General features: G+C 38.5%; 1 protein-coding gene across 3 annotated transcripts in view; it reads left to right on the plus strand.

The window, feature by feature from the left end:
• Positions 1 to 26,443, plus strand: part of XRN2 (5'-3' exoribonuclease 2) — a 54,067-nt gene that overhangs the window by 540 nt on the left and 27,084 nt on the right. For 2 of the 3 annotated variants that reach the window (XM_052783875.1, XM_052783876.1), the window contains exons 2-20: positions 6,508 to 6,635; positions 6,716 to 6,827; positions 8,313 to 8,424; positions 9,560 to 9,618; positions 9,698 to 9,787; positions 10,865 to 10,937; positions 11,044 to 11,094; positions 11,457 to 11,614; positions 12,029 to 12,103; positions 12,206 to 12,339; positions 12,432 to 12,489; positions 12,581 to 12,688; positions 13,758 to 13,802; positions 15,022 to 15,153; positions 16,475 to 16,593; positions 19,708 to 19,843; positions 23,461 to 23,568; positions 23,648 to 23,737; positions 25,403 to 25,475. In XM_052783875.1, coding sequence (XP_052639835.1) covers positions 6,508 to 6,635; positions 6,716 to 6,827; positions 8,313 to 8,424; positions 9,560 to 9,618; positions 9,698 to 9,787; positions 10,865 to 10,937; positions 11,044 to 11,094; positions 11,457 to 11,614; positions 12,029 to 12,103; positions 12,206 to 12,339; positions 12,432 to 12,489; positions 12,581 to 12,688; positions 13,758 to 13,802; positions 15,022 to 15,153; positions 16,475 to 16,593; positions 19,708 to 19,843; positions 23,461 to 23,568; positions 23,648 to 23,737; positions 25,403 to 25,475 — 1,861 coding nt within the window. Of the gene's footprint in view, positions 1 to 6,507; positions 6,636 to 6,715; positions 6,828 to 8,312; positions 8,425 to 9,121; positions 9,216 to 9,559; positions 9,619 to 9,697; positions 9,788 to 10,864; positions 10,938 to 11,043; positions 11,095 to 11,456; positions 11,615 to 12,028; positions 12,104 to 12,205; positions 12,340 to 12,431; positions 12,490 to 12,580; positions 12,689 to 13,757; positions 13,803 to 15,021; positions 15,154 to 16,474; positions 16,594 to 19,707; positions 19,844 to 23,460; positions 23,569 to 23,647; positions 23,738 to 25,402; positions 25,476 to 26,443 lie in introns of those variants that run through there. The other variant, XM_052783877.1, reaches the window with a different exon arrangement.

The raw sequence follows: 26,443 nt of genomic DNA on the forward strand, positions 1-26,443 counted from the left end.
TGGGGTCAGGGAATCGGGTTTCTTCTACGATTTTCTAGTTTTCAGCCGGTTGATTGAAATGCGAGCCCTGCCCGGCGAGGTGGCCTCTGCCTTTGTATTGGTTCGGGCAAAAAAAAGTAGGCTTTATGAAAGTGTTTGTCAAAACTTATGGTGAATAGGGACTAGTGGGGATGCTTTTTGCTGTTTCTTGTTTTGTTTCTGTGTACGTTCTTCATAGCCCCTGCTTGTCAGCAACTTCTGTGTAAATTACAAGCTGCAGCAAGCTTTAGGACTTGTTGAAAACAAAAGTGAAGCTGCTTGTATTGAAAAGAGTAAGGAAGTGCAAGCGTAAATGGTTAAAAATATCTTGTGTGTCTGGAAACTCGTCTGTCTCCGTGAAGCGGATCAGTTCCATGATCCTGATTGTGATGTGGGCTCAGGAAAGCTGGTGCCAGCACAAGAGTGAGTGCAGGAGTGAGACATTTGAGAACTGGGCTGTCCTTTATAGCTGCACGGGTTTTATGTAAGATTAAAACGATATCTGGGTGTGCATATGGTCATATGCTTCCTTGGGCTCACATTCCCCTAGCATTTGAATAGTTTACAGTTGTATCATTTTCAGATCTTATTAATTATTTTTGTTAGTCTTTTCTTTCACGTATTCACATCTTTCTACAGCTTCCTACTTTACTCTGATTTTTAAATTTTTTTTAACGTGTCCACCAACACAGGATGTCACACTTGCGTCCGAGACTTAAAACAAGTCTGTAGTTGTACTCTTTAAACTTGAGCAGCTTCAGCTTTTTTTTGTCTCATTGCTGGTATTTTCTAGTGTAGGAGAAATATCTCCTGCCCAAACAGGGAGCTGATTTTTCCAAAGACATCCTCTAAAATCTGGCTTTTCATAGCAACAGAAGATGCTTTTTGGTGAAGACTTAGTCCCAACCTAGCTGCTGGACCCACAGGTGGTTTTCACTAACCTGCAACTCATAGTAGGTATGGTTTGTTGATTGCTTTATGCTGGCTGGTCACTGCCTTCGGCTGATGGCTTATATTTATCCTCTCCCTTGCATCAGCGCGGAGGTCTGTATGGTTATCTGGGGAGCCCTTTCTGGGAAGTAACGCAGCTGAAATAATGTTTGTTTATATGTTTTTGCTAGGCAGGTTCTTAGATAGGCTGGGTCCTTTGCGCGCGTCACTGCAGCTACGTGAATGCTTGTGCCGTCCTAAGGGACATGGTAGGAGGTGGAAGATGACAAGGAGGATGGGGCTGTCTCCCTTCAGTGACAGCACAGACTTGCATTGGATTTGAATAACTGCACTGTGGTAGGTTTACAGTGTAGTGAGCATGGCATGTTACTCTCTTCAGGGCTAACTTAGCCAAAGTTTTTCTGAGAAGATGAACTCTTGAGTTCATGGTTCCCAAACTGTTTTTCCTGTACGCTTTTCCAAGTAATTTTTATCATCTTTTGTCAAGTTGTACCAGCTGCATTCTGCTGCTCTTTGTAGTACTGTTTTTGAAAGTTCATGTCCCTACAGCTGAGCATGTGCTGTGGCTGCCGCCTTTTTGCTACCTCCTGTCCTTCCCTGGGAGAGATGTGCCTTACATTTGGGAAACACTCTACTGTGAAGGACACAGAAATGTGTGGGCAAGGTAGAGACGATAAGGGAAAAGAGAGTAAAGTGGTTGAATTATGTATTGACACTGGCGTTTTTTGACTGCTTGTATTACCTGCCCGCCTTCAGCAAGATTTCAGTGTATGCGAATGGCAGACAGATCAGCTTTGGTGTTCAGTTCTTGTTACGGTCAGAGTGTTTTTGCGTTTCAGATTCAGACAGTGAAACAGAATCATAGGTTTGGATTAATCAAATGTTGCACAGTTAAAACTGTGAGTTACTCTTTTGTTTTTATTGCAATTGTGGTTTCAGTTAGCCTGTCAGCACAAAGTTCATTTTACCCGTAGCTGCAAGAAGTGAGTTTTTTATTCCAGTGAATAGGTAAGCTTTGAGGATTTGTCTGCCTGGGGGAACTGTTGTAGAAAAAGGTGGTTTGTGGGTTTACAAGTGTAGCTTAATAGCCGCTCGTATGAGTGTTTACTCTGGAATAAGCTGTTGACAGCTAGCAGGGATTGTTCTGGTCACTACCAAACTCTTGGGTTTTGTGTCATCTCTGATGTGATGTATTCTGAGGATCTGGGTAACCCTGAGTTTAGAGGGCTGTCAGGTACATGTGTCATGTTCGCATCCGCTGGAGAAAAGAGGGTGGCAAGGGTATTTGGTGGGAATTGGAGAACAGAATGTCTCTCTACCAGCTACACCTATTGAGCATATGACTGTTGATGTGGCGTTCTCTCTCTCCCAGCTGGGGCTGTGGGTCTTCAGAGTACTAACACCTGAATGTGTGTGTGTATCCTACTAGTTGTCCTCAACTCATGCTGGTTGGTTTGCTTTATCCCCTTTTCACCAAAGCGGGGAACTCACAAAGAGGAACAGTTTGTTTTTTTGCTTCCAGTCAGCATCATAGCTGGCTGTACAGTCCAAGCCTTTCATTCACCAAATCCCCCTTTCCTTCATTACGTCAAAAGTTCACTTGCATGAAGGAACATCCATTTCAGCAGTAAAGTTAGACGGTTTAGACAGCAGCTTTAATAGTTACCTGTCGTATTTGTAACCATGCTGGCAAGATAGCCTCAGTGCTCAGTAACTATGAGGTGACGTTTAGTTGTGATGTTTTGAAGCAGTGTTCTTCTGATCAGAAGGATGCAGGTAGAGTTTTGACAGCATAAAGTAGATTCTTTTACAGGTTTGTCTTTACTATGAATGGGTATTTTACATTTTTGTCTTACAAGCTTGTCCAGCTGCTTCTGGATAATGCTTTAAGATCTGTCTATTTAAAAGCAGTCACAATTTAAACAGAAAATATATCTGCAATCTGTAACAATTAAGTACAGTTTTCTCTCAGAGCAGACAACTTGTCTTTTTCATCACATTTGTAAACATTTAGATTAATCTTTATGTAATCAAAACTGCTCTAATATTTGGGTAAAGGTTTGTATAGTCTTGGTTTTACTGAGTTTATGATTGTCTTTTTTTTTTTCTTTAATAATTGAGCTTATAACAGCAAATGTTCTTTATTAAAAGAAATGGAAAGATATGACAAATTCCATTGGGCCAAGTTAGACTTACCATAACTGAAGTGCCAGATCCTGATGTCCTCATCCACATTGCTTTGTTCCAGCTTAAGAGCACGTTGCAATTACAGTAAGGACAGCACATGGATAAATCATATTCATTAAAATTTTTTATATTCAAATCTGGTTATAAATTTGAGAGCGGACTAGGACAGTAGTGACAAGCTGTAGTTTGTCTTACTGTAGATGAATTTAAACTTCTCTCACGATGTAATCAGCTCTATGTGTATTTTAGGATTGCTATAAATCTCTCTAATCAGAAATTTTGTATCTCCCGGTAGCTTGTCTCTTTGAAATATTAAAAAGTTGATCCTTGTTCTCTTACCTTGCTAGATTATTTCTTTTCCTTAAATCTGATTAATCTTCTTCTTAAGCTGAGCAGGAAGAATAAGAGGAAGATCTTGAAGATAATATAAAATCCAGGAGAGAATATTCTTAATCAAATTCTTACGAATTAATAAAGCTGCACCTAAAGTATCATATTTGAAGATCTATTTTCAATGGTTTCAAAAGAGGCTGTAGATTAAAAGTGAACAGTTTAGTTATATCAAAAGAGATATCACTCCCAGATACTTAAACCTTTTACAAGGCTGTTACATTAAAAATCTGTTTGGTTTATGAGGATGTAATGGTGAAGTTGCTGACATAGTGGTATGCAGATGAAAACTGAATGGCTTTCGAAGCCACTGGAAAAAGATCATACTTATTTTGCTTTACCTTCAAGGCAGAAAATAAGATCTGTGACGGGCAATTTTATTTTCCATATCACAGAGTTGTAAGCCTTTGATATCTTCTGAGTCACAGTTAGCTCTGGCAAGAGGTTTGATGAAAGATCAAGTAGAACACAAGGCAAGCTTCTCGTCCCATTATCTGATGTAAACCAGAATAAATACTCTTCTTTTACAATTGTAGGTCTTGGTTGCCCAGAATAACTTTATTAGAACTGTAAGGTACGGTGCAGTGTTTGCACCTGACAATTAGTTTCTGCTAAAACCATGTGATTTTTGTGCTTGTCTTCTAGAAAGTTCAGTAAAGGAAGCAAACAGTGGTCAAGATTTCATCTGTCAGGATTTGACTCGTTTGGATGAATAGTATAAGATAGATGTGAATTAGCAGAAATTTCACCCCTTTTAAAGAAGTGAAATAGAGGGACTTAATGTTAATTATTTCAAAATGACTTCACAAAATTGCCCTGAAAGAATTTCATATACCTATAACTGTGGAAAATGTAAATACTGAATAAAGACTTATTTTGCTGAGAAGTTTTAATTTTTGCCTTTTAAAACTGGGATAAGTTCAGCTAGTTCTGCTGCTACTCTAAGCAGGAAAATTGTAAGAATGTTGATGGTACAATCTGTAAGGGTTGTTTTTTTTTTAACTTTTGAATCTGATAGTTTGAGCTCTGTATGAGAGGTGTGGGGAACTCATTAAATGAGTAGTGGGCAGCAAGTCTGCAAATAGAAGTTCAGAGTAAGTGCTTGATGTTGGTTCATCAGCTGCCGATAAGTTTCATGTGAATGAGAGAACCAGCAGTATCACGTTTTTCCCATGTCTCATGCAATACTGTGATCATAGCTTTACATAATAACGTGACATTCATTTGTTTAATTTCACTTTATGCCAAGCTATTCAAGAGTACACTTCATTCCAACTTTGCGATATAACTCTTTCCAGTCATAGTTTCTCTGAAAATCATTTGACTTTTTCTTGATCAGCTCACGTCTCTTCATCACTGATGCTATTGGTGTTTAATTCAGTGGTTTACATGTTTGGCTGATGATATTGCTTTTAAAGGGAGAAATAATGCTGAGAAAGAATGCTCAGTTGCTCACAATCGCAGTAAGAGTGTTGCTAATAGCCTTTTGACCAAACTAAAAAAAACCCAAACAAACAAAAAACCAACAGCAACAAAACCCCAAATAAAACAAAAAAACCAAACCCTAAACATAAGGTGAGGAGACAAAATTGAACATGGTTGCTAATCCACCTTGCAGAGGAGCCAGTCTCTGAAACACTCACGAGTGTTTCAAAACGGCTTGCTTTGACGGCTTGGGAAAAGGGGCTGAGGTTTTTCATGTAGGTGTTATAGTGCCAACTCCAGTCTGCTCTGGGGCTGATTAGAGGGACTGTTCTCCTCACCTAGATGGTTGCTTGCCACTGACGTGACAGCATATGCAAAATAATGTGGGATTATTTATTACTTCTAATTCAGCTGAGATTTTTTTTTTTCTTTGTACTTCTGGGTTTACCTTGTATAGCCTGCTGTAAGTGTTCAAGCATCTCGTAGTAGTACAGATGGCTATAGGTGGTTTAGGGCGATTATAAATTCGCTTCAAGTTTACCATCTGAACTACGGCCTGAGTTTCATGTTCATTAGGCAGCAGCCTGGCAGTAGAAGCAGCACTGATGTAGAAGAACTGAAGCATTAGGGTCAAAAGTTTACTAATTTTTGGAAGTGGAAGGGTAAGGACTGGGTTTTATTTAGAATTTCAAATATATCCACAGACAAACTCAGAGGTAGGAGTTGAAAAGTTCAGGGGTTTGAGCATCTCGGTGCATTTTGATAGTCATGAGGAAAAGTAAGACGTACCCAAAGTGGAGATTCAGCTGGTAGGATCTGAAAGGATCTCCTTTCTTTGTGTAGAGGAATCTGGGAAAAGTCCTCTTTCTAGTTAAATCTCATTGTCCTTTGCTCAGCAGGATGTGCTGATATACTTTGGGGAGGCTTGTCACATCATCAGCCGTGCTCCAATATGTCATCAGCCATAGGTGAATCACTTTTACTGTCCTGCCTCCCCCAGCTGTGTGTGTGACTTAAATACCAGATTGCAGTGAGAAAAGGCAGAGGTGCAAGTTTGTTTGGATGTGTTAATCTGGGGCACTAAGTGTTTAAAGTAGAAAGATTTTGATTCTTCATGGTTATCATGCTAAAGTTATAGCATCATATTATAAACTTTGAAGTCCCTTTGCTAGATTTTGAGGGAGTCAGTATAGTCTTGGCAGTAAAAGGAATTGCTTTCTTGAATAATATGAGATACGGAAACATCTTGTTTATAATACATGCTGATCAACAGAAATGAACCAACTCTGCCATAACGCATCGTAATATCTTCTAGTTGTGCTAGTTTATAAACACCTTCAAAAAAAAAAAAAGGCAGTGCTATTTTAATAGTGTAAGCACGCATCTTCAGGTAATTCTGTGGGTAGCTCGTTGCTATCTTTTTTTCCTACTGCCCTTGAAAAAAAAAAACTTTATGAGTCTGTACATTAATACCTCTTGGTTATTTGTGATAATTCTCTAATCAAGTACTGAAATATTTTTCAACTGTATTCACAGGCTAAAGAGTGCAATGGCATCAAGGCTCCAATTGATACAAGCAAACCTAACCCTAACGAGGTGGAGTTTGATAACCTATATTTGGATATGAATGGTATAATTCACCCCTGTACGCATCCAGAAGACAAGTAAGGTGGTTTTTTATCTCTTTACAAATAGGATTTATTGATAGCATTTCAGATGTTAAATTGAATGCTCTGCGTTTTAGGCCAGCACCCAAAAATGAAGATGAAATGATGGTTGCAATTTTTGAGTATATTGACAGGATCTTCAACATTGTAAGACCAAGGCGACTTCTTTACATGGCTATAGACGGAGTAGTAAGTACTAATATACTTATTTATTGATATGCAGCCAGTAATGGCTGTTTGTAAAATTAGGGTAGATGCCATCTGCTCTCGTAAGATCCTTTGGGAAATAGTTTTCTAACATGAGAAACTACAGGTAAAATAAACTGTTAATTTAGTTTTGGTGAGGGTAATTAAAAGTATTCGTGGGTTTTGTTGTCCACAGGGTTGTATGAGCTGGCTAATGTAGTCTACTGCAGTCTGAACTTTGCTTCTGCAAGACAGTAACACTCTGAAACTACTTACGTTCCTCTGTGTTGTGACTTCAGTAATAATTTATGCCGCAGGCAGGGAAAGACCAGAAAACCATTTAAGCAGGTGCACTTAAAATGGGCAATGACTTAGTTGTGCTGCAGAATATTTCACAGGCTAGTCTTAAGGGATATTTGAGGCTGAAAGCTTGTCTTTCTCCACACCTGATCCTCATCTCCCCTTGGTACATCATTTGGTCTAGTGAAAGATACCACCTTTTCTCAATAACTTTGCTTTACTGAGTATTTTTCTATCCAGATTGCATAGTCTCACTGAGAGATGCCAAAATAGCCTAGCAGAGACTGCTGGTAGGTCTCTTAAGCTTTGGCTGTTTTTCTAGGCTTTTCAGTTTCTCAAAGGTAAAATGAGTGTCATTAAGTAACAAGATTTTTAACCTGAATTCAAGCGCAGGAATTCCTAACCTCTGTGTGTATTGTGTTGTTTTTGAATGGATAAATATCAGAGATGTAATTCTCTGTCCACCGCACTCCTCCCCCAGTATCCCTAGCCATGCACCTAAACAAAAGTTGGTGAGGCTGAATATGGGAATATTCAGTGAATGCAGCATATGTATGGCCCAAAATGCAATAGAATAGAGAGGAACGTGACAGAATAGAGAGGGACAAGATTCAATGCCAGTCATTCTACATTGTGAGAGAAGCACTTTATATAGAAGCAATTGCAACTAAATGTTGACGTAGCCTTTTAAAAACCCCAACATACCTGCCATAAGTAATAGCTAACTACTGTCTGCTGTAGTCTTTTTGTTTTCAAGAGAGTTATAAATACAATTGTAGGAGTTTCTTGTTGGAGAAAGGGTATGTAATAAATAATGGTTTCAGATACATGTCTCTGTAAGTTTCATTTATATTGCAAGGGAAACTTTGAATCCTCGAGCATTGTGGATTTCTGAGATGGGGGTACAGCTGTGCATGCTGCTGGCCTACTGCACGGAGAAGCTTAAGAGACCTATTCAGAAACGTGTCCAGCTCCCAGTGCTGCTATATGAGAGCTAGTGGTGACACGAGGGAGGGACCACAAATCCTTGTTTCAGTTACAGTTTAGACTGATGTCTTGTTAAATGCTTGGATAACTACAGACTGACCAATTTCAAAAGACTTGTCTTGGCTACCAAAAACAACTAGCAGAAAGGAAGCGATTGTCCAGATGCAATTACTGAACCAAGCATTATGATACCTTTTTTAGGCTCCACGTGCAAAAATGAATCAACAGCGGTCAAGAAGATTCAGAGCATCAAAGGAGGGCATGGAAGCTGCTGAAGAGAAGCAAAAAATAAGACGAGAAATTCTGGCAAAAGGTAGAACTGTGACCATGTCTCAGGTTTCTCAAGTGAGAGTCAACTTGTTTTGAATACTTCAGTGAGGTTTAGAAAAGAGATGTCTTGCTTAGTGGGTATTTGTCTGTGTGTTACTAGGAGAAGGAGGCGGATAGCAAGCCTACAGAAGGATGGATCTGTGTTTTCCAAAGTTAAGAACTAAGATAAAACAAAATGTCACTCTTTTCTTCTTCTGTCTCCTGCCTGAAATGGATTTGTATTGAATACTCTTAATTCCTTTGGGGAAAAAAATTGAACAGAAGAGCAGAGATAAATGTAGTACTGGGAAACTAACCAAAACTCTTATGGAAGGAAGTACAAATTTGTAGGGCTTGTTGAAAGAAGAGTTGAGTCTTAAAAGCAGGGATCAAATGAAAATAACGCTGCAGAGGAATAATGAACTGCAAGCAAGGGTAGTTACTTGACAGTGGAAACTCTAAACTCAGTGAGGACACAAAGTCAGTGCAACTTCCTAAGGGTGACAGTGACATGACTCAAGTGAAAGGAGTGTGTGTAGCTGAAGCATGCTGTCTGGGCTGGAGCAATTAATTCAGGTGACTGTGTAGGAGGAATGAATACTGTAGCCCAAGTGAGAGAGCCATTGTGTAACCTAGTTAGGGATTAAAAAGGGAGGACAAAGACTTTTTTAACATTTCTTCCTGTAGCATTTCTAGACTACGAAGACCCTTTATGAAGCTCAGAGATGAGAGAAGTTGGTGTAACCCTGTGTTTGAGCCCAAGTGAATAGATAGTGGAAACATAGGGGAGAATATGTAAGAAAATAATTATTTCCTAATGTTTTATCTCATTTAGCAAGCTTAGTTTCTTTGAGATTTCTTTCACAGTCTTTTGACAGAATAGGTAGTGAAATCACTTTCCTGAAGTAATGTTTGTAAATGTACTAACACCTTATATTAAGATGGAGATAATATAATGGTAAGAGCTGTTTTAGTTTTGTTGGTTTGGGGTTTGTTTTTTTGTTTTGTTTTGTTTTTAACAAACTAATTTTCAATAAGTGCTAGTTGTTATCAGGGGAGCCATCTGGGTTTATGTCATGCAAAAATGTTTTTAATGTTCTAATGTATTTTACTTCTGTTAAATGTTTTTATTGCTCTAGGTGGCATTCTTCCTCCAGAAGAAGTGAAAGAGAGGTTTGACAGCAACTGTATTACCCCGGTAAGTAATCTTGCACTTTAACCAGCAATTGCCAGTGTCTGAATGAAGGTTTAATTTATCTTCTTCTGTCACTTTTTAGGGAACTGAGTTTATGGACAATCTTGCTAAATGTCTCCGCTATTACATTGCTGACCGTTTGAACAGTGACCCAGGGTGGAAGAATTTGACAGTAAGTTTCACAGTTTCATACTTCAGGAAAATTAAGGTGATCTATTAGGCTGGGTTGAGATATGATTGAAAAATATAAATTTAAAAGATTTGTCTCATCTTCTGGCATTGTGTGGTTACTAATAGTGGACCAACTTGCACATTCTGCTGGGACTTCAGCTATACATTTCATCCTAATAACTCAATCTAACAGCACCATTTGTTTTGATTTCATTTAAGAGCAATGAAAAGCTTTGATAGTAGAAGCCACAATTTGATATAATGGGAGACAGGGTTTTAGGAATAGTTTTTCTTCTTTTGGAGAAAAGTGTCAAGATACATTGTATATGTATTCTTTTCACTGTTTCTTTTTTAACTCATTTGCTACCTCAGGTAGGCTGCATTTTCTCTGTTATTCTAATGATGGATGGCAATAGATAACAGGCAGCTTTCTGGACTTTGAAATTCTCTCCTCAGGTTCCTCAACCACTTTACTCCCACTGAGTTTTGTTTCTGACAACGCTGTGTGTTTGCTCTGTACAAGAGGGCAGAATAGTCAGTCTTCTCAGATGCAGCTGTCTGTTTTATTTTCCATAAGTTGACTGTTAGAGTGGTCTAATTAGAGGGCAGTTGACTCTGCTTACAACTCATGTCTGATGGAGGGAATTATAAACGCTAATGCTCATCTGGACATCAGTGTAAGGAAGTGTATAATGTGATAATGTATCAGTGTATCTATGCGTTTAGAAGACCTAAAGGGAAGCAGGCATATGTCTGCTTTATCTGTTAGTTCTCTAGTGCATATTTCGATTGCCCTGATATTTGAAGTTTCCTGATAAATTACGTTACTTAATGATGTGATAATTTCAGTGGTATTTGAATCACTATGTCAGCTTCATCCTAGAATTAGTAGAAGAAATGAAGGTCTATTCATTGGTTCCAAACTCATTAATTAATTTCATTTTGAATCATAATATTTTAGTTAAAACTACAGATTAAAATTTCAAGCATTCATAAGTCAGATTCAGTATATGAACTACATAAGTTGGTTTTTTACTATGGTGGCATAAATTGTTTACATAATTTAAATGTTTCACAGGTTATTTTGTCTGATGCTAGTGCTCCTGGTGAAGGTGAACATAAAATCATGGATTACATTAGAAGACAAAGAGGTAAAATTCAAATAAATGTGAACATTTTGTTTTAAATTAAGGTATGGTCAGTAGTAATTTATTTTACGTTACTTTGGTTGACTAAATGTAATTTTCTTTCGTATAGCTCAACCAAACCACGACCCAAACACTCATCATTGTCTGTGTGGGGCTGATGGTGAGTTCTCTTTTGCTAGCAATATGTCCTATTAAGCTTTCTTGTGCTGTTTTGTTTGAGTTGGGCTGTAGTTTTTAGGGTTTCACTTGTATTTGTGTAAATAATCCAGTGTGTTTGTTAGTTTTTGAAAGCTCTGTGTAATATATGGGGAAAGATCTAGCACTGTCCATAGCTGAAGGGCTAACTTTCACTTAGTTGTGCTGTTTGGGTAGTTTGTGGGTAAGCACATCTGTGTGTTCACACTTGGTTAAGGTAGAATGTACTTTGCTTTTAAACTTTTTTCTTTTCTTTTTTTTTTTTTTTTAAAAAGCTTAATAGTATCTGTCCTTCATTATATTTTATTATTGTCTTTTGATTGGTAGCTGATCTGATCATGCTTGGGTTAGCTACACATGAACCAAACTTCACTATAATTAGGGAAGAGTTTAAACCAAATAAACCCAAGCCATGTGCTCTTTGTAACCAGATGGGTCATGAGGTTAAGGATTGCCAAGGTTTGCCCAGAGAAAAACAAGGCAAGGTAAGAATTTTGCTATTTCTAGAAATTCTTTTTGTCTGTAAGCTAATTTATGTTTTAATGAGATCCTTAAATTGTTCTTGCTGTTGGTTTTGGCTGAAACAGAATGCAAATTATATTATTGGAATTACCTAGCTTTCCTCTCAAATTAATGAGTAAAAATTGTACTTCTGTAGCACCAAAATATTATGCCAAACTAACATCCTCACTTGTGGCGTTTTGTTTTGTTTTTTCACTGGCGAGTGAAAATGATCAGTAACTTAAGACATGCAAAGTAGTAAAATGCATGCTTGGCATAAGAACTTGACAAACTGTACTTGTATACCTCTTAACTCCTCTCAAAGTAAGCCTTTAAAATTGAGCTGAGAAACTTTAAGGTGAGCTTGGATGTCATGCAACTCTTTCCTTTTATTTTAGCATGATCAGTTTGCAGACAGTCTTCCTATCGCTGAAGAAGAATTTATCTTCATCCGATTATGTGTTTTGCGAGAGGTATGTTGAAGCAGTGACTATGTCTGCTTTATATAAATAATACTTTTAAACTCCATACACGGTGTTTTCTAATGTCCTTTTTCTTTTGTGTGTGTGTTGCAGTATTTGGAAAGAGAACTCACTATGGCCAGTTTGCCTTTCACTTTTGATTTTGAAAGAAGTGTTGATGACTGGGTCTTTATGTGCTTCTTTGTGGGAAATGACTTTCTTCCTCATCTGCCATCTTTGGAGATCAGGTAGATGAGAATATATGGGGTTTTTTCCTGCAAGTATACCTACGGTGGTTTTAAATGATAAGAATCTCATGCTTTTGTTTGTTTGTTTTTAGGGAGGGAGCAATTGATCGCTTGGTTAACATATATAAAAATGTGGTGCACAAAACTGGGGTAAATTTTTTTTGCTTTTTCTTTAAAAATATCTGGGTGTTTGCTACAAAAATAGGCTTGTTTTTCAACTATATTATTTTCTGATTTGCAGGGGTACCTCACAGAAAGTGGTTTTGTCAACCTACAGCGGGTCCAGATGATCATGTTAGCTGTTGGAGAAGTTGAAGATAGTATTTTCAAAAAGAGGAAAGATGATGATGTAATTTTTTTTGTTACATTCTTGGTGTTTGGTTTTAATCACATGCGTTACTGCTAGACTGTGACACTCCTTTAACAGAATAAGGAAAAAACCAAACTTTCTATTTTTTTGTTATAATCTCTAGTGAATTCCTCCATACTCAAAAAAGAATTGCGTGCTTCCAGTTGATTTTCTTTTCCTGGACTGCAAGGCCTGTTTTTCTGATTGTTATCCCAAGTGACAGCAAAATGAAAACTGTATGTGAGTTCTGTTACTGCCTGCAGCTTTTTGAATAGCCGCTATGAAAACTGAAGGAGGAATTGTTTTGTAATTTGCTGCAACTTGTGGAAGTGCAAGCTGTGACCAGGGGTGAAATACTAAATTTGAATTCCAAGTGCATTCTTGCTGTGTAGTACCTCCTGCCATTTGAAATGTGTCCATAAATTGTTGTTCTTCTGGTCTGTCTCTGCCGTTTGTGCAGTTTTTTGCAGAAATATTCCAGTTTATTCATTAAGTACAGGGGATAAAACACTTTTTACTTTCCACTCAAAAAATACTGTGCTGGTGCTGGCAAAATGTTTTGTTTATAATTGCCGCAGCCTGCACCTCTCTTGAAGTGGAAATGCCAATTTGAAGTTCAAGTTTTCAGTTTCCACGGCCCAAGAATAAGAAATATCTTTCCTTGAGCCTCTTCTTTTCCTGTTTCTAGGACTTTAATGTGTCTCCTACTTTTTTTTTTTTTTTTTTTTTTTTGGGTGGCTGTTCCAGTGCAGGCAAGGAGCTTGTGTCCTTTGACCCTGCTGTGACCTTGAAGTAAGGCTCTAACTAAACTTACTAGATGATATAAGCCATTACTGAAATTGTGGGGCTTTGAATACACAGCTACTTTTTCACGCATAGGTTTTCAGGGTAGGGTAGAAAATTGTATCCCGTTTCCATTGGATTTACAGACACAAGAATTGACCTATGTTTTATTCAGAACATTACCTTAAAACCCCTATAGCCTTCTGGTCAGTAGAGGATTACAGTGAAATATTTTTCCAAGAAATCCGTATGCTTGACTGACTTTATTTCTTTTTATTCGTTTTAGGATAACTTTAAAAGACGGCAGAAAGAAAAAAGAAAAAGAATGAAGGTAAATTAATTCCTTTCACAATGCAAAAACTAGCAAGAATTAAAATGTATCCTATAGCTTTCAGCAGATGTGTTGGTTGAAACTGCAGTTGTAATCATGGTATTTTCTGGCCTGTGATTAAACTATTTTAAAGGGTTTTTTCATGGCTCTTTGTAGACTGGAGCTTTGAAAGAAGGTATTGCATATTAAAGGTTTCTTAAAAGGGAAAGGAGGGAGAGTATTGAATGTGCTGGATGATAGCCGTATGTATCCCTCAAATCTACACAAATCTGCACTTTCATGACTATTTAGTGATGCTTCAGCATGGTCACTGTACAGGAATTGCTTTTCCATGCATTGACACAAGTTTTCTCAGCAATTGTATTGCCGAGGGCAATGAAGTTTAGCATAAGAGTTTAGGTTTAAATATGTGTACCCGTTTGCATTAAATGGATTTGCTTGATTAGAGGCATGTTTCTAAAAAAGCAAGGAAGGCTTACCCCAAACTATAGTTATCTCGCATTCTGCCTGCAAGCAAGTCAGTGTTGCCAAATATCTCTCAAATGTAATAGAGAAGCATTAGCTGTTGTGGGAACGTGTTTGCCCTTTCTGACCCATGTAAGCTGAATTCTTTAAAATTATGTTATTGGGACAATGTTGAATTTTCTTCTATTCACAAAATATTGTGATGTTTTAAAAATGGGCTCTTGTATGTTCCTTTCAACATAGCTTTGTTCTTGGTTAGGACGTTCAGATAAGCGTAGCTTCCAAAACTTTCAGGGCATGTGATATCCCCACTCTGAGTACTACCTAGATCTTTTGTTTATTTTTTAAATTACATATTTTCTGACTATCCCTGTTAGAGTGGAAGAGGTTATTCACTTTCCTTACAAAGAATATGTTCTTCCCAGAAAGTTAGATGAAGTCTCACTTCCCCAAAAAACTGCCTTTCAGCCTACCTAGAAAGAACATGGGCACAAAATGCAGTGTTTGTGGGTTTGGTTGTTTGTTTTGGTTTTTTTTTTTAAAGAGCTTAAGAAATTATAGGAATATAAGGGTCTCACTTTCGTCATCTTATGTATGATTGAGATTGTTAACTAATTTAAGCTGAACTGAGTGAGTGAGTAAATTATGCTTGTTTTATATAACATGTTAATCTGAAAATTGTGAGAGAGCATCATCATGCTGCTGTGGAGATTACACAGCTTTTTCAGTACACTTGTATATATTTATCTTTTAGAGGGATCAGCCTTCTTTTATTCCTAGTGGACAGTTCTCCCCTCAAGCTCTGGGAAATCGATCTAGTCCTCAGGCAATCAGTAACCCTAGACAAGCCGCCTTTGAGATGAGAATGCATGACAGACAGAATTCTGTAAGTAGATGTTCAAAGGTATTTACACATAGAAGGGGAAATAATTGCATCCTATGTTACTATGGACACGTTCTTCTCTACCCTATCAAGCTTTCTTGAAAAGCAGACACCAAAAAATTTATTTTTCAAGGAAGCGGCTTTTAATAACCAATTTTTGTGAGACTACTTGAATAAAATTGTGTTCTTCATATTAATGTTTGGTATGATACCGCTTGTTAAATAGCTCTGGAAGGGCAAGCGTGAGGTGAATGCATCTGAGTCAAATACGGTGGCTCTTCTCCCCAAACTTGTTTAGTACTTGTGGAGTCAAACCTCCTTGTGAGTACAGGTTTAGGAACTTCCTCAGTAGGTTTGTGAGAGAGACAAACTGAATACCTGAGCTGGAGGTCTTTTAATGTTCTTTTTGGAATTTGTATACACACATAGACATAAATATCTGTATTTTGGAAATTTGTGATTTGCATAGCTATGTGCTTGTCAGCTGCTTTTACTTTCCAAAGCATTGCTTTTCACTGGGAAGAGGAGAAACTTCGATGAGGTTTTTGGAAAGGTATTAGAAAGTGAGGGAAAAGTGGAAATAAGTTGAGTGCTCTGTTAGAAGTTTTGATTATTAACTTCAAATAATAATTATGACAATTTTTTTCTTTCCGAGCATAAGTTTTCATCCAAACAGTGAACAAATTAAAGGTCCTTTTCCTCATAAAGATGTGTGTTCTGTCTCTTAAGTCTGAATAAATACAATATGCTTTTTTCAAAGTACAATTTCTGCTATTCTTCCCTTTTAATCTTGAAATTTTTGCATATGGGTTAAACAAATCAGTTCCTTTATGGAATGGGAGAAGTTTCTTTTAGACTCTGTAGTATTAAAATAGATACATTTGAAAGGAGTTTAAAAGATCTGTTGTGAAGAAACTTACAAGCAGCATTTTTACAGTAGTTTGCATATGCATTTTTCACTGTTGCTGTAAAATGAAGTTGTACCATAAGCTGTAGGACTAGAGAAAACAGCTGTATTCCAAAATTGGAATATATAAAAAATGGCATGTTTTATCAGTTTATACTGTCTTGTTTATTGCATCTTTTTCTTTCTCAAATACAATTAACTTTTTGCCTGTGTGTATCAATGCCAGCCTTTTAATGCAAAGATGTGTTCTTTTCTTTTGCTACTTGACTTAATAGCTTAAGCATTGTGTGGCTTTTGCCTTGAGTTTTTGGGGAACTAAAAATAATGCATGTGATTATCACAAAGCTGTTAATTTTAACTTGAATTTAAAATGCCTAATAAATCCCCCCCTATTTTCTCTCATAATTCTGACCCTAGACAACTTCATCATCTCCAAATACCAGCCTCACTTCTGATGGTAGCCCATCCCTGGCAGGAGGAATTAAGCGAAAAGCTGAAGATAGTGACAGTGAACCTGAGCCAGAGGATAATATCAGGTGAAGCCATTTTTTGTAGCACTTTGTTAGCAAATTGCTGAAATAGATGCAGTCTAATTAATGCCATTTAGCTTAGTGCAGCAGTGCCTTCAGATGCTTTTCTATGATCTTTTTATCCACCAGTAATTAATGTGGAGGGTTAGAATATTCAGTAAATTCCAGTGAGATATGTAAGCTATAGCTGTTAAATCTAAGTATCTAGATTAGTATGCGTGCAGGTTTTCGTCCTCCAAGCCACTACTCCCTTTGAGACCAAGCACTAGATTGGCTAGATATTCACTGTTCAGCTTTGATTATGTGAGCTGAATGCTGCTGTTTTGCAGTTGAATTTTTGAGCTATTTAACCCATAAAATTCAGTTATATTCACGTGTGCAGCATTATTTATCTTGATTTTCACAATAAGTTTTTCTCTCTCTTTGATTTGTAGCAGGCCTTGTTTTGTTTTACGATGAGTTCTTTAAATGTCTTAGGACAGCTGATCCCTAGATGATTAAGGGATAGGAATTTTATGAGAATTAACTGACAGTGAATTACCAGTGAGTCTGCATTTATCAAAGGTTTAAATCAACCTATTGCCCTTTAAGTTGAGGGTGAAGGCCTTATAATTTTTTGTTAAAGGTTCTGCCCTCATAAATGCAACCAGTAGGTTTTTGTTTTCTGTAGAGTCAGGGAACATAGGTGGACATGGGAAAACAGTAAGTGTTACTTCATTGTGAAGTACTGATCACTAGTGTCCGGGACTACTGTTGTGACATATTTGTGATATCTAGCTCATCGGATCTTCCAATATTGGATATTCTAGCTCTCATTCTTATTTTCTTTCCTGTATGTGCAGATCTGAATTGATTGATTTTTTTTTTTTATTCAATCAAGTAGAATTTTTATCTAAAATCAGGCTAAATTTTAATGTTTAAACAACTGCATAAATGTACTAGATGCAACAAAGCTGTTTGCAAAAATATATTTTGTATTTAGATTGACTTTAAAACTAGAACAAATAGTTCTAGTCAGGTAGCAGATTGTTTTTTGTTATCTTATGGAAAGGTTTTTGAAATTTATGCAAGTGTCTAGCTGCAGGGAGCTCCTAGGGTCAGATGCTCATAGACTGCAGCTATTCTTCACTCTGTCCTTCAAGACTTCAGCACAAGTAGCTCTGTCCTTGCTCACCTGGCTTTCTTAAAGTCTTGAAAACATCTCTTGGTTTCCCTACCTCCTCATCAGTTTGAATCATCTTTGAACTAGTTCAGGTCAGATTTTAAAATGTATCTCTGTACTGGGCAACAGAAACAGAAGCAAGGGAAGATCTTTTTTGCAAAACCAAAAGGATATGCATCATGTAAAAAAGCATAAATCGATCTTTACTCTCTCTTAAAGGCTTCATATGCTATATTTATTGCTCTATGAGATTCTGACAAGTGTAAGTTTGAGTTGACCTTGCAGGTTACTTGTGTGCTTCAGATTCTGTATGTAATTTAAAGTGGTCACAGCCTTTGTGGAAAGGGATCTTGCATAGTGGTTTTCAGATGTGATAATTAATGCCAAGTTTTGAATTGATGAGAATAAAATTATATTTAAAAAAAAATCATTGTTAAGGGATTATCTGATTTAACAGTTTCTAAATCAGAGTTGTAATTTGCTTTACTCTAGTTCACTTGAATACCAAATTTCATGTGAACTTTGAGATATGTGTGTGTAAAATGCATGCACTATGGTGAATAATAGGTTTAAATTTAAAAAAAACCCCAACAGACTAACAAAACAAACAACCCATATAGTTTTACGAGGGAGGCCAGTTCTGAAGCATGACGTCATGATTGAAACAAGTGTTAAGTAGATCTTAATCTTTCCATTACTTAAACTACCTTTTTAGATGGCAGTCTCTGAATTGGACTGGAATTTCCCCCAAGATTATGTCATGTATGTTAGGACTAACAACTTGAAGTTTCATGTGCATTTAAATATATGGCTTGCTTGTGGCACAACTGTTCTCTCAAAATTGACGTCACCTATTGAATGACAGGGAGCACAGCAGATGTAGTGAGCGGGCAAAATGTCCAAGGAGGAAAAGTTCTGGAGTCTGTAGGCAGTCATTCCTGTTGCTGCCCATGCCCACCACAGCTGCATTCCCTCTGCCTTTTCAGTTTTGCAAGGAGCCTATGGTCTGTGCTTACTGTTAATCTTCACAGAACGTTCTTGCTTGAAATGTGGCACAATATAGCACATTATTCACTTTGTTCCTAACGTTATACAGTAGAGCTGTCGGATTCAGATGCTTGTCAAAGATGAGCAAGTCGTTGTTTTCCCCTGCCCCATCTGTAGACAGACATAAGGGGGAGCTGTGTGAAGTAAGGATAAATGGTGTCTGAGATGGCTCTTTTGACTCCAGCATCCATCACTGGCGTGAAAGATTGAAAATCCCTGTGTAAAAGGGAACTTGTCTGATGTGAGCCAGCAAGCACAGGATTCCTGAGTTGCATATAATTCTGCTGGTAATCATAGCTTGTCTGAACAGCAATATAATATAGAAATCAAGCTGCTGCTGCTTATTATCTATTTGCTTACTTTATATTTTGAGTAGCACAGAAACTATATCACTTTTCTGCTTGAGAGGGCCATTAAGAATAGAGGAATGAACTTGATGTGAGAAGATATTCCAGTAAGATAAAAATTTGGCCTACGGTAGCTTAAACAAAATAAGGAAGGGGAAGAGTTTGTTCTCTTTCTAGTGGTTGGAAGAGTTAAAGAACAAAGTTCAAATGGCAGTTCTGATAGTAGATTCCTGACAAGAAGGATGAAATTGCTGACTAGGAACAATATTGTTCTGAAAAATCGTGACAGCAGCAGGCACATGTTTGAAAATCTACCCTGCTTCTAATAAGTACTTTGAAGACATGTTTATCAGGATGGTAGCTTCAGAATTTCATCTGGATTTTCTATGATGTCAACCATCAAGTTTTATTCTCTTGCTGTTGAGTATCAGTTTTTATGCTTTCATTTAAATCGTATAAAAATGGGAATTGAAGTAGCGAGTGACTTTGGCTTATACTTTAATTCAGATATGTAAATGTGCATATATTAACATGTATTGACATCTTTTGGTGTTTGTTATGCAGGTTATGGGAAACTGGTTGGAAACAGCGCTACTATAAGAACAAATTTGATGTTGATGCATCTGATGAGAAATTCCGTCGTAAAGTTGTACAGTCCTATGTGGAAGGGCTTTGCTGGGTTCTCAGATATTATTATCAGGTACTTAAAAATTTCATCTCTGAAACTTCAGTTTTCTTTTGTGTCTGCACCCTATTTCTTTTCAGGGTGCCCAATCTATTTGACACTCAAGATTTGAATGCTGTTTTTGTTTCTCACAGTAACAGCGCTTGTTAGTTTATTAAGGACTGATGCATATTTTTCCTTTGCAATGCATAGCCATGCATAGTGAAATTGCAGATGACTAAATGAGTGAACAAAGGACAAAGCCTGTGAAATGCTAGTAAGAATTCAAAAGGAACAGAGTTGTCAGTCTCCTCCGTAGATTGTAATGATGTCCTATGAAGTGTATTGTGATTGAAGTAATCTGTATCTGATTTAAATCTTTTGATAATTGAGATGTCAGATTGGCAAGAGATTAGTTAGACATATTGGGGTTTGTTGCACTGATGGTTAATAACTAGCTTCGTGCCCTGAAGACAAAGTAAGTTCTATTTTGTGTGTGACCTGGGAACACAGTGTGCTTGAACCGATGAAGTTTTATCTGTCTCAGCAGGGCTTTGTAGCTTGAGCGCAGTGCCATGTTGATAAAACTGCACATTTTTCATAGGTGGCTCACACCTGCCCAACTTAGAGCACAGGCAGGGCAAATACCTCGCATGCCTGCAAAAAACTATGCAGTCTTAAAGTTAGTTTATTTTAATGTGTACTCCTTTCCCCACTCCTCCCCCGCCCCCCTTGAGAACAAAACGGGAGTATGTTCCCTTCCCTTCCACTGTATTCATTAGTTGAGTTTGGGCTCTGACTTGCATGTTATGGTAGGTGAAAATCACAGGGTTTAAGGTTTGCAAGTCTGCTGCAGTTGATCTGCAGGGGAGCTGAGCTCTCCATGTCCTTGAGTAGCTCCTTTTGCAAGGGACAAATGTCACCTGGACACCTGTTTCCACCTATAGGTGGAAATTCCCATGATCCTGTGTACAGTTAAGGTCTGCTGAAAGCAAACAGTGTTCCTGTTAACCGTGGCAAGATATATTCCTAGAACTCTATACATGTCCGTATGTCTTCAGAGTGTATAAATGAATCTTCAGATTAGCTGTAGGTGTCTACTTGCTGGAAAACTGTCAGTGTGACCTTCAGTGATGCAGTAGTACAAAACCACTGCAAAAGTCTGGATTTTAAGGGAAACTGAAGGGCTTAGAGGAAGGGAATATATGGCAAAACTGAGATAATATTTACAAGGTGACCAAAATATTTATACTCATCTGAAGATTGTAAAATTCAGTTTGTTGTAAAATTAAGTTTGTTTTATGCAAAGAAGTGTGCATGGGGTGTGCGTTCATTGCTTTGTGATCAGTGGCCATGGCCTTGTGCAGACATCATTGTGTGCTTTTGTAACTGTTCAAACCAGGGTTGCATTTGCATGTGCACAGTTGAGAAATTTGTGGCTTTAAATGTATAGGAGCTGGAAGACAGACATATACCAAACTTAAAACAATATGGGCAAGTCCCTATGCAACACTTGCTAGTTTAGCTTGTAAAACGAATTTAGTTATTGAGATCTATGTAGGTGACTTCTTGTCCTTCTGAGTTTGTAGATGTGGTGGCTGAAGTGAGTGATGCATATAGAAGTGACAGATGATTATAGTTGCAAAGAAAATAAATCTGTGACGTTGACAGCAACTTCAGGCAGGACCATAGTGCTCTCACGAAAATTGAGAAGGATTGCTAATAAGACATCAAGGAAAAGTGACTGTACAGAAAATATTTTCTGGTTTAGAAATGTTCCAAAGGAAAACTTGATGAAAGTACACAAATGTTTAGGGCTTTGTTTTTGCCGTTTTGCTTCATATTCAGATTACTCGAAAAGAAGGCAAGTCTCTCTCTAGACCTTATAAAAATTCCATTGCAGACTTCAAATAGTGCAGCAATGAAATACTTGCATGTGCTGCTGTTTGTACTTGCATAACAGAACTGTGTGTAGGCAAGATACTGTAACCTGCTACACGTGGGCAGTCTGTTGGATCGGTATGGAGCAGCAATCAAATCACTTTCTGCCCATACGGAAGTTAGATTAGGAAGCTGTTGGACTGGGGGAATTTCAAAACAGCTTCACTTGATGGTTTTTGTTTGGTTTTTTTTCTTTTTACCATAATAAGAATTGCTTCCAGTAACTACTGCTCATTGTCCATAAAACTTCTGACAGAATATATTATGTGCTTTTCTATTCTTATAAAAAGCTAATAATGCAGATCATGTTCCACTAGTGGGAACATCTGTTTGGAGAGGGAAAAAAAAAAAAACCCGAAAGGGAAAAAAAAAAAAGAAAAAATAAAAAAAGAAAGAAACAATCCACCTGGCTTTTGAAACATACTGAGACCATCTGAAGAATTACATCTAATAATTACAGTCTCTGTAATTTTATACCAAAAATAACACTGGAGGAGTCTCATTGACATTTACTTATTCAGAATTGGAAGTCAAAATAGTAGGCTTTTGTTTCAAGTGGTACTGCTAAGAAAAATAGCTGAGGAGGTGAAAACTTGACTTAGACCTTCTAAAGCCACATTTCCTTTGCAGAGTGCATCGTGTTCTGCTATGTTTTGAGTTTACTTTTTCTCCTTTTTGAGGATTATTTTGCCTCTTTGAAGTGAATGCACTTTATATTTCCCAATATTCAAGACAAAAGAATAAGAGGGGAAAAGCAAAATGTTACTTGAAGTGTGTATTAGTGCTTGTACTGAATAGAAAAGTAACAGTTAAGAATACTTTTCAACCTGCAACAAATATTGTTCACATTTTCATACCTTGTAGAGTGTATAGTATCGGGGTTCTCTGGTCCCCCATATTCCTAAGTTAGCGGTGGGATTTTGCACTGATAAACAGTAGCGCAAACTGTGTGCTGCCAGAAAAATACTACTTCTGTTCTTATTGAGACCTCTGTAATGGCTTTCTGACTGGCACGATTCTGCCATTTATACAATTACAGAGAACTTGGAAATTCCTCCTCTGTGTCATCCGTGTGTATTTCCCTGTTCGAGATGTGGTAGCAACTCTACACAAGTTGAAAATGTGTCCAGTTGTTACAGGCTCCTCAGCTTAGCCCCAGAGACTGGTTAACTGTATGGATAGACTGTGATTTCCTACTCTTTGCAAGAAATTTTTGTGCTTGGTTTTATTGGACTTTGTGCACATGCTCGTGTGTTTTTTCTCGAGGGGGAGGAAAAAGGCATGAGGTACATTACAGTGTCCTGAAGCTAAGGTTAAGATTCTGCTGTAAGGTCTTTTGTGTCGTTCTGGTGCTAGGTCCTGTCTCTTTGGCTGTCTCCCTTAGTGACTCAAACCTAGCACATAGCAAGAGTACTTTGGCATAGAAGTCTATCTGCTGTTCTGTGCTGCCGAGGAAATGCCCGAGGTCTCCATTCACTGTCCAGTGAACTCACTCGCTCTAGTCTGGCTATGAAAAGTTAAGTCCCAACCTGAAGTCCAGAGTACCTTTAGAGGCAAGAGCTCTTTCTTTTCTAATCATGGGGACTCCTCTTTCTCCTGGTTGATGCTGGGCTAAATTTTGTCATCTTTAGTGACTGGGCTCCATGATTTTTATTTTTTTTTATTTTACTTTTCTGATTTGTCTGATTTTTTCTCTTGTTTCTTTATCCTAGGGCTGTGCATCCTGGAACTGGTATTACCCTTTTCACTATGCTCCATTTGCTTCTGACTTTGAGGGTATTACAGACATGCCTTCAGATTTTGAGAAAGGCTCAAAACCGGTAGGGCATCTTTATTTATTTATTTATGATTTAACAGCTCATTAGAAATGTCCTACATCTGCTTGTTTAATTTCAACAGTTTAAGCCTCTTGAACAACTTATGGGAGTATTTCCAGCTGCAAGTGGAAATTTTCTGCCGCCAACGTGGAGGAAGCTCATGACAGATCCGGTAAGAATCCTTGTTGTATTCCTCTCTGTAAGGTTATGTTGTCTTGCAGTTGTGTAAGCGTGATTTGCTCCTTCTTACTTCAGGCAGAAAAGTAATGGAGGCCAGGAGGGAATGTTTTTGGTATATTGCAGAGATTCTTCAAAGATCCTTAAAAGTGATTCTTTGAATTCAGATGTTTCAGTGAGAAAAAATATTTCCTGACTCTCTTACGCTTTAGTAAGATTCTTTACTTTCTTATAGAAACCTTGCAGAACTTAATTGGGGAGCAGATACCTTAACTCAGTTATCTGGAATTATTCTGTCCTGCTTAATTTCTTGTTTTGATACTCTAAGTAATGGAAGAGCCCTACCACACTTCATGTTTAAACAGCATTTAGTAAAAGATGTTTCTATTAGTCAAAGTTCTTTGCATCCTCCTTAGCTTTGTGTTTGCTCGCCCTCTGCAAAGTACAGTACTACATGGCATTCTGAATCAATTAATTGGCTGTGATGGGTTAACCCTGGCTGGATGCCAGGTGCCCACCAGAGCTGTTCTATCACTCCCCCTCCTTCTCAACTGGACAGGGGAGAGAAAATATAACAAAGAGCTTGTGGGTCGAGATAAGGATAGGAGAGATCACTCACCAATTACCGTCACGGGCAAAACAGACTCAGTTTGGGGAAAAATTAACTTGATTTATTACAAATCAACCGGAGTAGGGTAATGAGAAATAAAACCAAATCTCAGAACACCTTCCCTCCACCCCTCCCTTCTTCCCGGGCACAACTTCACTCCCGGATTCTCTACCACCCCCCCAGCGGCACAGGGGGACGGGGATGGGGTTTACGGTCAGTTCATCACACGTTATTTTCTGCCGCTTCATCCTCCTCAGGGGGAGGACTCCTCACACTCTTCCCCTGCTCCAGCGTGGGGTCCCACCCACGGGAGACAGTCCTCCACGAACTTCTCCAACGTGGGTCCTTCCCACGGGCTGCAGTTCTTCACGAACTGCTCCAGCATGGGTCCTTTCCACGGTGTGCAGTCCTTCAGGCACAGACTGCTCCAGCGTGAGCCCCCCACGGGGTCACAAGTCCTGCCAGAAAACCTGCTCCGTGGGCTCCTCTCTCCACAGATCCGCAGGTCCTGCCAGGAGCCTGCTCCAGCGCGGGGTTCCCACGGGGTCACAGCCTCCTTCGGGAACCCACCTGCTCCGGCGTGGGGTCCTCCACGGGCTGCAGGTGGATATCTGCTCCACCGTGGACCTCCATGGACTGCAGGGGGACAGCCTGCCTCACCATGGTCTTCACCACGGGCTGCAGGGGAATCTCTGCTCCGGCACCTGGAGCATCTCCTCCCCCTCCTTCTTCACTGACCTTGGTGTCCGCAGGGTTGTTTCTCTTACATGTTCTCACTCCTCTCTCCGGCTGCCGAATACCGCCGTCCCAACTTTTTTTCCTTCTTAAAAATGTTATCACAGAGGCGCTACCACTATCGCTGATTGGCTCGGCCTTGGCCGGCGGCGGGTCTGTCTTAGAGCCGGCTGGTATGGGCTCTGTCGAACACAGGGGAAGCTTCCAGCAGCTTCTTACAGAAGCCACCCCTGTAACCCTACCCGCTACCAAAACCTTGCCACACAAAACCAATACATTGGCTTTAATGATTTTTTTTTTTCCCCTCAAATACAGGAATCAAGCATAATTGACTTCTACCCTGAAGATTTTGCTATTGATTTAAATGGGAAGAAATACGCTTGGCAAGGTGAAATTTCAACTTTCTTTTTTTGAGCCGTAGCATACTGACCTTAGTCTTAAGAATCTATGTAAAAATATGAAGAAAATGGAAAATTATCTTAGTGAGATAATGATGCACCAAGTCACACACGTAACTTGTGTTACTTCTTGTGGGGGAGAAGTATTTTGCAGCAGGTATATTTTTGAAAAGAAATTAGTATGAAGAACAAATTATGGCTCAGTAACTGATTTAGGATTGGCAATGATTATTATTAATTTCAGCAGTCATTCTAAATTTGTTAATTTGTCCTGAACTAGATTAATCATTTTTCTATTTTTATCAGCCTTAATGTGTAATTGTCTTTTGTCTCGTTTGCATTTAATTAATGGATGTTGTTCTGTTCAATCAGTGGCTCATTAGTACCTTGCAAAAAATGCTTTGGGGAATATAGAAATATTTGGATGCCTAGAAAGAATGAAGAAACAGCTACAGTGTTTAATGCAGCTTCTTCTTTCTTTAGAGAATATTCATTTTAAAGGTCCATCAAATTTTGTGGCTGGTTACACTATGCAGCTAATAGTGTAACATCTCAATTATAGGTATAAATAATTATTTGGGCATAAAATGAAACACACGAAATTCCATCTGAGCATAAGAAAGCACATTTTTACTCTGAGGGTAGTCAGACACTGGAACATGTTGCCCAGAGAGGTTGTGGAGTCTCCATCCTTGGAGATACTCCAAAGCCAGCTAGACGTGGTCCGGGGCAACATGAGCAGCCCATGACCGTGCTGGAGCAGAGGGGGTGGACTAGGTGACCACAGAATGGTTTGGGTTGGAAGGGACCTTAAAGATCATCTAGCTCCAACCCCCCTGCCATGGGCAGGAACACCTTCCACTAGACCAGGTTGCTCCAAGCCCCATCCAGCCTGACCTTGAACATTTCCAAGGATAGGGGCATCCACAACTTCTCTGGGCAACCTGCCCCAGTGTCT

This window comes from Harpia harpyja, chromosome 4 (genome assembly GCF_026419915.1).
Source record: "Harpia harpyja isolate bHarHar1 chromosome 4, bHarHar1 primary haplotype, whole genome shotgun sequence".
Classification (NCBI taxonomy): domain Eukaryota; kingdom Metazoa; phylum Chordata; class Aves; order Accipitriformes; family Accipitridae; genus Harpia; species Harpia harpyja.